This window comes from Eumetopias jubatus, unplaced genomic scaffold (genome assembly GCF_037043125.1).
Source record: "Eumetopias jubatus isolate StellerSeaLion01/CBP00866 unplaced genomic scaffold, mEumJub1_p1.0 scaffold_1, whole genome shotgun sequence".
NCBI lineage: Eukaryota > Metazoa > Chordata > Mammalia > Carnivora > Otariidae > Eumetopias > Eumetopias jubatus.
In genome coordinates, this window is record NW_028274807.1 from 202,011,033 (window position 1) to 202,024,874 (window position 13,842).

The following is a 13,842-nucleotide window of genomic DNA, read 5'->3' on the forward strand; positions in this document are numbered from 1 at the left end:
GCACACCAGGGCCCTTACAGCAGTAGATCACCACGCTGGTTGCTATCCAGAATTGCCCCTGCTTTGCTGCCTATGTGTCCTGGTGACATTGCTCTTGAGAATGTACAGCCTACAGCCTTCAGATACTTTCCAACATGGTCCCTCAGAGCCCTTGCCCTGGCTGGAAACTGTTGCCAAGGCCCAGTTTCAGTTCGTGCTTTGGGAAGTAGCAACCTTCTACCAGGGACCCGAGCGACGGCTGGGGAGTGACCCTGACATTTCAAAGTCCAGAACTTAGACGGCAAACACTTTGTTGGGGTGGCCAGATACACTTTAGCTGAGCTGACAGAGAGCTGGCCAGTGCAAGCATATGGGGATTTAAAATAAAGCCACGAAACACAGAACGTGCACGTCCGTGGTGACCAGGCAACCAAGCTTTATTAAAATTATCCTGATCTGATTGAAAGGTTCCAGGCAACCCTGCTTTGAGGAAGCCAATTAAATTCACATGAAGGAGAAATAGCATTAGATCAATTTCTTGGCAAAACCTTATTTTTACGACTATTTACAATACAGCTATTTCTGTAGATGGGTGCATTTCTCTTCTCATAAAAGGAAAGTCAGAGAAAGGATCATGCGAAACTGTTTCTAGGAGAGATGTGGGAAGACACTGGTGGGCAATGTTTAAAGTGTGACCATGAAGATCAGCCCCCCACCCCCAGAGTGTGCTTAGAATTTAAAATATGTAGATTTTAAAATTAGGAGGTAATTATATGGAAATAAAGTATGCTGCATGGAGCTCTGGTATTAAATAATCTCATCTTTAGAGACACTTGGGCTAATATCCTGGCCCCATGTGGAATAGGCTGACTTGGCTGATCATTCCTACTTGGCGCCGGGGAGGAGGTGCAGGTAGATCTATAACAGGTCGGGGGGAGCGTGACACCTCTCTGGCATAGCTCCAGGACTCAGGCATTTGCAATGACTTCTCCTGGTAGAGCCACCTCAGTGCTTTGAATCCTCTTGTGTCAGCGAAGCAAGAAGCTCCCGGCCCACATTTGCCCGCTTTTCGGTCTCATCTGGATTGTTCCGCAGCCTCAGCTTGGCTTCCAGTCTCTGCCTCCATTCCTCTCTGAGCCTGAAAATAGAAACCAAACAGCTAGCGGGGCAACCATGTCCATGGTGGTTGGTTTGGGGATGCTTCCTTCCCTTTTTTACCCCTGAAGGTGTGTGTGTGTGTGTGTGTGTGTGTGTGTGTGTGCATTCAGTTTTTAAAAGGTATGCAGAGGACTAGAAATGTAAATATATGCATATTTTATATTTTATAGGTATATATTTAGCTCTCACTTCTGTTCAGCCTATTCTAGTCTTTTTTTTTTAAGATTTTATTTATTTATTTGAGAGAGAGAGAATGAGAGATAGAGAGCACGAGAGGGAAGAGGGTCAGAGGGAGAAGCAGACTCCCTGCCGAGCAGGGAGCCCGATGTGGGACTCGATCCTGGGACTCCAGGACCATGACCTGAGCCGAAGGCAGTCGCTTAACCAACTGAGCCACCCAGGCGCCCCAGCCTATTCTAGTCTTAATCCTTCAAACTTTTCCTTTGAGAGTGCAGTGTCTTTAAAGTATGGGGAGAGGGGCGCCTGGCTGGCTCAGTTGGTGGAGCACGCAACTAACTCTTGATCTCGGAGTTGTGGGTTCGAGCCCCAAGCTGGGTGTAGAGCTTACTTAAAAGTGAAGGAAAAAAAAACCTTAAAAAAAAAAAAAGCACGGGGTGGGGGGAAACCTCTGTCCATCTAGAATTGTTTACTTGGCCAAGCTATCTTTCAAAAACAGAGGTGAAATAAAGATGCCCTCAGCCATACAAAAACTGAAAGAATTTGTCACCAACAGCCTGTCCCTACAGGACAAGTTAAAGGAAATCCGTCAAGTGGAGGGAGAATGACACCAGTTGGAAATCGGGATCTGCACGATGGAGGGAAGGGCCCCTTAAAAGGTAATCAGTGTCTGAAAGCAAACCTGTTAATGATGCTGTGTGGGGTTTATGACATGTGTGGAAGCAGAAAGGCCAAAGGGGGAGCGGTGGGGTTCTGCCACTGGAAGCCTCTCATGCCCTACGGGGACCATGCGGCACTAGAAGACACACCATGACAGAGATCCTAAAGCAACCCCTAAAATAACACCAAGAGATATCCTGGAAAAGCCAACAGAGGAGATGACATGAAATCATGACAAATATTTAATTAACCCCAAAGAAGGCAGAAAAAGAAAGGAATGAAGAACAGATGAGAGACCAGGAGACAAATAGCAAGATGGCAGATTTAAACCCAATCGCACCAGTTAGCGTTAATGATATGAGCCACCCAATTAAAATGCAGGATCATCAAATTGAATAAAAACCAGTATTGAAATAGATGTCACTTGCAGGAAAATCACTTTGGATATGAAGGTGGCAATAGGTTAAAATTAAAAGTGTTAGGGAGTTAATGGGACACTTAGGGAGTCGGGGCCAGGGTCCCCAACAAGAAAACAGGGAGCAGGGACAGCTCAGACAAAACCGTCCTAGCGTCCTGTTTTACAGCTTCGACAAGACCACAACAGCATCCTGTGGAGCAGCCTCTGCAGGAGTGACTTTTGCAAAACATCCTGAAACAAAACAATGAACCGTAAAACCTTGGTAGTCACTACCATGAGGTGAGGCAGTTCGTCTCCAGAGGGCAGCCCAAAAGACCAGCAACACGGGAACAATAACCCGAGATGCAGACCGGTGCATGATCAAAGCCCAGATTGGGGCACACCTTAGCGGCCAGTCCACAGGGGCCCACACTCAGGATGCTCAAGATAGTTCCTCGAAAGAGCTTACAAAACCCCCTAGATTTGAACGCCAAAATGGCAACCCTCTCGGGTCCCCTCCCTCTCCAAGAGCCTTGTGCTATTGCTCAATAAACTTTGCTTTGCTACCCACCACTCTTCATCTGGTCTACCTCTTCATTCTTCGAAGCGCCGTGACCAAGAACCTTGGGCACTAAGGGAACAAAAATCCTGTAGTAGCAAAGGATGGGAAAATATTCCATCTTAACCCCAATCAGAGAAAGCCGAATGGTTGTAGTAAAGTCAGACAAGGTAGACTTCAAAGGCGAGAACATTACCAAAGAGAAGGAGGGTCATTTTGCAATAAGGGGATCAATTTATCAAGAGGATATAACAATCCTAAACACTTGTATAAAAACGGAGCTTCACAATACATGGAGTGAAATGAGACAGAGCTATAAGGAGAAATAGACAAATCTGCAGTTACAGCTGAAGATTTCAACACCCACATTTCAGCCGTCGAGAGAACGGGCAAGACAGCAGTCAGGCCATGTGAACACTCGAACAACACTGCTGACCACCCGCTTCAGTCTGATGGAGGGCAGGGACTCTCCAACAGCCTTCTCCTCTTAGTGTCCACGGTAAAAGTAACAAGGAGAAGCCCAAGGCACAGGGAGATCTGCCAACTCACCCAGAGTGCAGGGGCTGGGCTGTTCCCTGGCGTTCTGCCTCTGCTACATTCAATCCTGGACTAAGTGGCCGAGTGCAGGACGCAGGGGAACTGACCTTAGGCATGTTTTCCTGTCCCAGCCTCGGAACCACCTAATGAACTGGGACTGTCTTCTCCATCTGGTGCAGGGACTAGACGGAGTAGTGGGTAAGAGCAGAGACCCTCCAGAGAGGGGCACGCGTTTCAAATGGGAAGGGGAGAGAAGGATAAATAAGTTCGAGTCTCACCATCCCCACCAGCTAGTAAGCTTATTTCCTGCAGTATTTTGCTAAGTGCATAGACGGACACTCTGCCCATATCTTTTCGTGTCTTAACGAACTGCAGTTTGTTTCGGAGCTGATTTGCTCACCCCTCAGCGTGCCCTCACTTTCTGCATCCTCTTCAAGCAGTTCCGCTGCATGGAGACCTTCTGTGTAATCCCTGGGGGACACATGCACATGCACGGCACACACACATATGCACAGTGTGGGCAGCATGCTGAGCGGCCTGGCCTGGGGAAGGGAGAGGGCAGGGACCACAGAAATGACTGACCGTCCTTCCACCTCAGCTTCTCGGAGAATCCCTGGAGGACACTCCCTAACATGGACCCTCCAGCAGCCAGGACAGCCTGCTTCTCCTCGCCTGGGGCCAGGAATCTGGCCGAGCAGGTCTCCCTGTGTAGAAGGGGCCGGTTCCCGTCTAGGGCTCAGGAGGGCATTTGGAAGGCAGCTGTGAGTTTCAGTGGTGTGAACTGGTGCATATCGTCAGCCCAGCAAGCATGTACCAGCAGCCTGGAGTCATGGCCCCTGCCGTCGGGCCAGCACACGGCTGCCCCACCATCCCGGCTGTGCCCTGTGCAGACAGACAGCAGCCGAGCTGTTCCATGAGGGGACAGAGGACCCAGAGGGGCCGGTCCCTCACTGGCTCCCCGAAGCGGAGGCCGTGTGTGAGAGTGGTGAACTGCCTCTGTTCTCACAGCCACGGCAACCCCAGTTTGCCCAGGGCGTTACTGCCCTGCAAGGGGCAGACTGGCGGGCAGCTGCAGCAGGGAGTCGCACGCAGCACCTGGGTGACGGAATCCCTCAGAGAACCCCGCGGAGCATCCTGTGTCTTCACCCAAACAAGCACTGAGCATTGGTCACTGTCTCCTTGGCTTGGCTGCTTTTCACAGACACATCTGAGGACCTGCTCGCCAAATTTAGTGCAACCCTCAAGCCCTAGACACAGTGACAGAGAGGAGAGATTTTTCCATTTATAAAGATATGAATCAAAGTGTCCATTTGTTAAGGTGCAAGAATGTTTAAAATTACTGTCTACTAGAGGTGGTGGCAGGAATATATGCAAGAAAAATGGAAATAATTACGTCCTCTAAGATGCCCATCTGGCATTCTTCTGGGAAAATCAGTTTTTTTCTAAAAAAAAAAAAAAAACCAACAAAAAACAAAAAGACAAGGGTGGTGATGCTGTGTCCCTGTGCCTTCACGGTGGGGATGTTGATGGTGGGGGAGGTTGTGGGGGGGGGATATATGGGAATTCTACTTTCTGCTTAATTTTGCTGTGAACCTAAAACTGCCCTAAAAATAAGGTCTATTTTTATTTTTTTAAAAGACTATTATTGAGAGAGAGTGCACACGTGCATGGGGGGGCAGAGGGAGAGGGAGAATCTCAAGCAGACTCCGACGGGGAGGCTGGATCTCACCACCCTGAGATCCTGATCTGAGCCGACATCAGGAGGCAGATGCTTAACCGCCTGAGCCACCCAGGCGCCCCCAAAATAAAGTCCATTATTAAAAACTAATTTAAAAAAAGATAGACAAAGGCGCCACATACTTTCTCAGGGCACTTCTTCCCAGTCGGTACTCCTCGGATTCCCGGTAGCAGGTCTGCTTGAGGATCTCGCGCTCCCAGAAGCGCTTGAGTTCGTGACAGGTGTTCCCGCAGAAGACCTCCCGGCGGACGTACTGCTTGTTCATCCTCTGGAAAAGGAGATGTCCGTCGAACCCCGTGGAACATGCTCCCTCAGACCCTGGAGGGTACAGACTCTGCGAACCCAGCCCCGGCCATGTATTTGACGCGGACCCCGGCCAGCCGCCGAGCCTCCCCCGGGGGATGGCGTCACGGTCTCCCCCGCCTGTTGCCGGGATACAGTGACGCCAAAGCCACGCTCCCGCTCGGAGCTCAGCATGGTGTAGGGGCACCCGGCAAATACCTCTGACCTTCCTCCCTCCTCCCTTTCTCCCATCTGAGAAGCATGGGCCTTCTCAACTTTCCATCAGCGGGGGTTGCCCGCCAGGCATTGGGTGCGCGGGCCGTTTCGTTATCCCTGCGTCCTCGTGAGCGGGCGTTCCCGTCCTCATTTTAGGGGCGAGACGTGTGAGGAGTTGCAGAACCTGCCTGTGGTCCCACGATGCAGAAGGCAGGCCGCATACTTCTGAATGTTTTCAAGCCCTTCGCTGAAGGGGTTCGTCACACAAAGTGGTCCCCGTGTCTGACGCACCGGGAGCAGGCCGCTTTGGGGCGCGCGTGTGGGTGCACGCGCTTTTGTAGGGGGCTCTACCTGTCAGACACTCAAGAACGCTCACCGTTTTACACGAAGAAACTGCGCAACTTCCGGACCTCAGTGGGTCCAGCGGACAGGCCAGAAGCAGGGACTGGAGGGGCGAGGGGTGCAGGGGGAGGAACAGCGGGTTATTGAAATGTCCGGGGAGAAGCTGTGACCAGGCGGTGGAGGCCAGGTTAATGGAAAGTGGACGGGTTCCCAGGGCATCTTGGGGCTGGCCAACTCCACCCGCCAAATGCGGATGAAGGGGTGCCCACGGTGGAGACTTCAGTGCCTGTGCACAGATGGAAAACAGCAGAGGAGGGGGCTCTGGGGAGGGGCCTTGAGCAGTGCTGGGCAGGTTGAGCTGCCTGGGTGCTAACGTTGGGGGCGGGGGGTGGGGGTGGGGTGGGGGAATACTGGAGGGGCATCTTGGCCCAGGGTCTGGCGCTCAGCTGCAGGTCTGGACCACAGCTCCCTCACAGAGATCAATGGGGGGTGCTGGGGCGGGGTGGAAGGAGAGAGGGTGTCAAGCCGGACCTTCACTCTGGACGTGTTTGTCCATTTACTTGACACACCTTCTGCTTGTCAATAAATTCTCCAGGCCTCCGTTTTCTCAGCTTTAACCTTTCCCTGAAGGGGCGCCTGGGTGTCTCAGTTGGTTAAGAATCTGCCTTCGGCTCAGGTCATGATCCCGGGGTCGTGGGGTGGGCTCCCTGCTCAGCGGGGAGCCTGCTTTTCCCTCTCCCTCTGCCTCTCCCCCCCCCCCCCCGGCTTGTGCTCTTTCTCTCTCACTCACTCTCTCTCAAATAACTAAATAAAATCTTTAAAAAAATTTCTCTCAAGATGTCATTTGATCATGAATGTGAAACTATTTAGCAATGTATAAATTTCTGAATAAATATAACTTGTGTAGTTTGTAAACCTCAAATTGTACAGGGCATAATACTATAATTAACAGTGAGTAGTAATAACCTCCCCCAACTTTCTATAGAGATGAAATAATTCCATTTCTCCTTCCTTCTGGCTCAGCAGCTGTTGGCCTTGGTTGCCCACTGGAATCTCTTGGGGAGCTTTGCAAAACCGGATGCCCGGGCTTCATCCCCAGGGAGTCTGATTTGAGCAGCCTGCGGTGTGGCCCTGTCATCTGGGTTTTTGAAAGCTCCCCCTGTGTAGTCAAGGTGAGAACTGCCATCTTGGATTGTGTCCTCTCGTGCGGTGGTCACGTCTGTGTCCAGTGTTGGTTCCAAGGAAGCTGAGGGGATAAGGGCTGGGCATAGAGGCCTAGCGATGTCATGGTCACAGCCATCTTTGCAAAGTGGGCACTATTTTCCCATTTTGCAGATAAGAAAACTGAGGCTTGGAGGTAGCAATTTGACTTGATCAAAGTCCTTTAGATGGTAAGTGGGGCCGCTGTCGCTCTCAGGGCCCAGGCTCCATCCCCTGCCCCTAACTGTTCCCTGCAGAGGAGAAGAGTGACTTTCTTACCTGCTGGAAGTGCTCAGTGATCTCATACATTCCTGGCAAAATAGCCCAGAGCTCACTGATTGCAGCCAGCCCCCCAGCCCAGAGCAGAATTTTTCAGAAATGAGGATATTCCCTGTCTTATTTCAATGTCCTAAGTGTTTTCGCGGTTCTCAATAAATACCTGTTGAATTGAATAACTCCCTCCTCCTGCCACCCGGTTATCTTTATCCGGAAGGCCTGGCCTGGGAGTGGTGGTGGTCCCTCTGCAAGGCTTCAGGCATTGAAGGAAAGTGCGTAGGGACGTGGGAGGGACACTCCCATGTCACCTTGCCCGCCCACTGGCCCTGGAGGACCTGGCCAGTGCAGGACGCTGGTAGCGCATGTTTCGGGGAGGGCTGGGTGTGCAAAGGAAAGGACTCTCTGATCCTGATCATTTTGAGTTCATATGAAGTTTCTGGCATTCAGGGGAGAGTCACTTTGGGGAGGTAAACGCTCATTAGATTTTTCTTTCCCTACAAAATTTGGAGGGCTCATTTTTACTCTGAAGTTTGTTTGTTTGTTTGTTTGTTTGTTTTGGTTTGTTTTTGTTTTACTTATTTAGGAAAATAGAAGCCTGAGCCTGAACATGAATTGTGTCCAATTTCGGGGAACTTTACAGCCGCTCGCCCAGATGCACTAGCTGTGTTCGGGTCCGGGGGCTGACCGAGCTACAGACTTAGGAGCCAGGTTGAGAGAATTGCTGAAAACAAGGGAGGCCTCCCACCAAGCGCACGATCACCCTTGAGGCCAGACTGGTGGAATGCAGGCAGCAAGCTGGAGAAACCCCTCATACTCCGCCTGCTCCAGGCCCCTTTTGGGCTGAGCTTCTGGGGCTCCAGGCCAGGCGAGTCACCAAGAGCAAAGGAGGTTAAGGCAGAATCACAGACCCAACGCCTCGGGGCCAGGCACGCATCATAGGGGAGTGAAGCACTTGCACCCGGTAGGGAGCCGGGCTGCAGACACCACAGAGTCCATTCCTGCCCTATCCTTGAGCATCAGAATACATTTTCTTGGATCCTGCTGGCCAGAGGAAAGAAATCGGGCCCGTTTGCAGCCATGAATGTAATGTACCCAATACCTCTCTTACAGATGTATTCCCACCGTGTGCCCCAAGGACTGGCCTCCCAAACCGGCTGCAAATGCCCATCTGTGCTTCCCAGCCCTCCTCAGGGTGCCCTGTGCTCTCCAGCTCTCTCTCTTTTTGCTACAGAGAGACTCAGGGTCTGTCTGGGCCTCTCCCTTCCCCAAGCCACACCCTGGACCTGGTTTGCGGGTCTTCTGTCACTCTGTCCTGGCAGCTCCAGGAATCGGATATTTCATGAAATCTCATCTTGCCTATAGCAGCTACGCAGATGAACCTGCCCAGCCTGATTAACGCAGTGTGCTCCCTGCTCACTCTGGGGACCCAGATTCACATCACGACAAGCAGGAGGGTAAGAGAGAGGACAATGGGCAACCTGCTGGGGTCACCCCGGAGCTTCGGGATTCTCTTTAATGTGTTCTGCCCCTCCGTTCTATCATCTGTGAAATGGGATTGTCAGGAAGATTAAATCAGATCATGTTCATGAAAATGCCTAACGCAAACGTGCGTCAGGCATCATGCTGTCTGCTGGACGCTGGTGAACCCAGTCCTCTGATTTTCTCAAACTGTCGTCTGGCATAGGGACATCATTAGCCACAGCTAATAGAGTATAACTGACAACCCTAAATTAAGTGTTGCTTTTCCTTATTCGTACATAATTTTGAATGTTTGGCTTCTCGAGTCTGTGGCTGAGATTCATTTAGCTTTGTCCCTGGTCTGTTGGGCACTATTTGGGAACACTTAGAAGACAAAGCAGAAGCTTTTCAGGTTTTGAGATTGGACAATGTCCCATATAGGATCATGCTCAGTGGAGCATTTGATAAAAGCTTCTGATCGGTGTTATTCTTTTTTTTTTTTTAAGATTTATTTATTTGCGAGAGAGAGACAGAGAGAGAGAGCACACGTGTGGGAGGGGCAGAGGGAGAAGGAGAGAGAATCCTAAGCAGATGCTGCACTGTGCGTGGAGCCTGACATTGTGCTCGATCCCACAGCCCATGAGATCAGGACCTGAGCTGAAACCGAAAATCGGACACTCAACAGACTGAGCCACCCAGGCGCCCCTGATTGGTGCCATTCTTATATCCTTTCGCCTCTGACACATCAGGGATGAGCCTCACCACACCCATTCATTGGGAGGTGCCCACATGGGTAAGAAGGAAGATGCGTGTTTTCCCAAGGAGGTGTGGAGTTCCCACTGGCGTGAAGGCTGGTGTCTGCCTCCACCCCCATCTGCACTGTGTTCTTTCACAACCTGGAAAATGCCGATGGCACAATGGTGAAAACAAGCAAGATCTACTCTAAGGAAAAAATGCATTTTGCTGTTTGACTAATTACCTCATCTTCTTCCCAACTTGTTCTAGTCATTGTCCCCAGTTTGACCAGAACTGGTAGAAGCTGCTGTCCCCAGTTGTTTAGCATCAAGGAAACAAAATTAATGACAACTTTACGAAAACATAAAAGTAAAAGGGGAAAGAGGGAGTTAAAGATATCTGGGACTCCTAGGGGTGCTTGGGTGGCTCAGTAGGTTAAACAGCTGACTCTTGGTTTTGGTCCAGGTCATGATCTCAAGGTTGTGGGATCAAGCACCACATCAGGCTCTGTGCTCAGCTCGGAGTCTGCTTGAGAGTCTCTCTCTCTCTCCCTCTCCTTCTGCCCCTCCCCCGCATTCTCTCTCTCTCTCTCAAATAAATAAAATTTTTAAAAGATTTTATTTATTTATTTGAGAGAAAGAGAGACAGAGAGCCTGAGAGAGCGCACGAGAAGGGGGGAAGGGCAGAGGGAGAGGGAGAGGCAGACTCCTCACTGAGCAGGGAGACCCATGTAGGACTCAATCCCAGGACCCTGAGATCATGACCTGAGCCGAAGGCAGAGGCTTGACCATCTGAGCCATCCAGGAGCCCCTAAAATAAATAAAATTTTTAAAAAGATACATGGAACTCCTAAGCCCCCAACCCCCAAGGGCTGATAACCAGGCTAATACAGGGTCCCCCTCAGGTGATTCAGGTGTAACAGGGAATGAGCTGGGCAGACTCATCACATGGCACTACCTGTGACAGGAACTGGGTTGGGGGGTGGGACACAAGAAGAGTCACCTCACCTGTTCTGAGGGGTTCAGTCACCTGACCTGGTCTCAGGGGAAGGGACCTGCAGGATGAGTGAGTGGGAGCACCCAGGGGCACGGGAAGCAGAGACACTGCAGGGGCCCGTGATAAGAGCCCTGCAGAAGCGGGGGCGGGGGGGGGGGTGGCCTGGGGTGGGGGCGGGGAAGGGGACTGACTGCAAAGGGGCACTGGGACTTTCTAGGGTCATGGAAATGTTCTACATCCTGTTTCGAGAGACGGTTTGCCAAAACGAATCTGACTGTACACTGAAATCGGGTGGGTTTTATTCATGTAAGTGATATCTCAATAAAAGCAGAGAAGAACTGTCTTCTGTCTTTGGGCTAGAGAGAGATTCATCCAAGTTCCCTGGTTCTAAGCTCTCAGGAGACTCTGCCAGCACCTCAGTGTGAGGGTTAGCCCATTCCTCTGCAGGTAACAGGTGTTTCTGTGAGCATTGGTGTTTCAGGTTCCTAGCTCCTAAAATGAAGACAATTACTTCACTTTGCAGAAACATGACGAGGAAGATGTCAATAGTTGGAATGGCCTTTGGAAACACCTGGGATTGTCCTTGACAAACAAATGGCTCTATTCTCTCCATCCCTTCGACCAAGAACACCAGCCACCGGTGCCCTCCCATCGACAGAATCCACAGCGCTACATCGGACCCATCACCACCAACTGGGAAAAGCCATAACTCCCGTGACAATGAGGAACTTAACTTCACAAAATCAACTCATGCTTAAAGAGAAAGGCAGTACAGACCACCATCACAGCAGGTCAGTTAGACAGACTGGGTTGAACTTTGACCATCTGTGAGGCTTCTGTGCTGCACGAAGGGCCAACTAATGGTAGTGAGTCCACTAAAACAGGCACACTTGTCCCCCATGAGCCCTGATGCTGGGCAAACCATCTAATTTTCCAGCTCTCAGGCTACTCAGAGGACTGAACCCAAATTGAGGGATGTGAGCTCTTTTGTTTAAAGAATTTTGGCTTAGACTGACCATTCTTGTGACCCTTGGCTGGAGTGGCTCATTATAACCCAGCCAACCCTACGTGCCACCAGCCTTGCACATCCAACATCTCATAAAAGCAGCTATTTTGTGATGATTTTCCACAACGTTCCAGAAAGCTTCGTGGAGATCATGGCTTGAAATAGAACAGAGGGTTCCGGTTCCAGATAAATGGAGGAAGCACACTCTACCCCCTGTCTCTCCAAAGAAGGCAGGTCCAAAGACTGGACCAAGGCACAGGGCGGCTGATTGAGGACTCCAAAAAAGTAAACAGTCACAGGTGGGTTCGAGAAGATCAGAATCCCTATCGCCACTGAATGGTGGTGCCGAGTTTCCCGTTTTTACTCTGGGATCCTCAGTTCAGACTCAAGGCAGTGGGGGAGCCAGAAGCATCACACAACCAGTGAGAGCTAGAAGTCCACGGCTCCCGACTTCTAGGGAGAAAGGAGAGTCGTAATGCTTAGGGAACGAGGAAAATCATGTGATTTTTCTTTCTCTAGTGTCTCTGGTCTCTAGGAAGTTCGGACGTGTGGGAGGTTCCGCAATGGAATTGACCCCATGGCAGTAGCCAGGCTGCAGAGATGCAAAATTTTTCTTCTTCAGTGGCCCTTGCCCTTGACCCCAGATGTTAATGCAGCACTTGAAGCACTCAACAGACCAGGTAACCAAAGCCCTGGCTTCTGGCCGAAGGACTGCAAAGGGGAGTCCAGGGAATTGGAAATTACCAGGGAGAGATACTATGGAAGGGGCGGACCTTGGGAATGAGACCCCTAGAAGTTGCTTACAGAAGCCTAAGCTGTCCTCTGGGCTGCACGTGCGTGGACCTGACCCAGACAGGGAGAGAGTAGAGAAAAAATCAGCACAGATTTAGAAAAAAATTGAACAACATCACCAGCCAGCAAGATCAAAGTGGAATTTATAAATCTCTCCACCCAATGATGGCAGGATACAGATTCTTTTCTAGTGCACGTGAAGCAAACCACGGAAAAAATTCCTAGAACTAATTCCTAGCAAGGGTGCAGGACATGAGATCGATACCTAAAAATTAGTAGAAGGTAGCAATGAACACCTGGAAACTGAGATTAAAAACACAGCACCATTTACAAGAACTCCCCCAAACGAAATACTTAGATACATATGTAACACAACATACAAAATATGTTTGCTAAAAACTGCAAAATGCCGAAGAATGAAATAAAAGAAAAATTCAGCAAGTGGAGAGACCTATCATGTTAATGGATTGGAAGACTCAACATGGCAGGGACAATGCCTGTTTGTCCCTGTAGACTTGTCACATCTGTAATAAAAGCCCAACCTGAATGTTTTGTAGATAAAGACAAAACTGATTCTAAAATGTATATGGAAATGCAAAAGGTCTAGAGTAAGTGAGCAGTTTTGAAAATGAAGAATAAAGTTGAAGGAATCACACTACCTAATTGTAAGACAATACAAAGCTATCATGTGGTGTTGGCAAAAGGTGTTAGGAAAAGTCATTGGAACAACAGGACACCAATAGGCCAAAAACAACAACAAAAAAACCCCACCCCTAACTAAACCCCAGAACTTATTAATTCAAAATGGATCATAGATCTCATATAAAATCTAAGACTATAAAACTTTCAGCAGAAAACATAGGAGAATTTTTTTGTGGCTTGGGGGTAGGCAGAGTTTTTAGTTACGACATCAAAAGCACAATCTATAAAAGAAAAATGGACAAATTGGGTTTCATCAAAATTAAAAAACAACTGTTCTGCAAAAGACACTGTGAAGGGAATGAAACACAAGATATGAACTGAGAAAAATAGATTTACAAATCACAGAGATGACAAAGGGTTTGTACCCAGAATATATAAAGAACTCTTGAAATTCAACAACATGAAAGAAAACAACCAATTAAAAGATGGGCAATAAATACGCTTTAACAGACACCTCATCAAAGAGGATGCAAAAAAGTCAGATAAGTATATTAAAAGACGTTAAACATAATTAACCAGTAGGGAAATGCAAATTCAAACCAGATAGAGATACCACCACACCGCTATAAGAATGGTCCAGATAAAAATCACTGGCAATATCAAGTGCTAGAGAGGATGGGTGTGGAGCAATT

At 49.4% G+C, this 13,842-nt stretch overlaps 1 protein-coding gene across 1 annotated transcript; it reads right to left on the reverse strand.

Moving 5' to 3' along the window:
• Positions 1-984: 984 nt before the first annotated feature.
• Positions 985-5,470, reverse strand: FAM240A (family with sequence similarity 240 member A). The gene is made up of 2 exons (XM_028086978.1): positions 5,328-5,470; positions 985-1,117 (listed from the first exon to the last, which is right to left on the reverse strand). Exons 1-2 carry the CDS (start codon positions 5,468-5,470, stop codon positions 985-987), a joined length of 276 nt encoding a protein of 91 aa, XP_027942779.1.
• Positions 5,471-13,842: the final 8,372 nt, after the last annotated feature.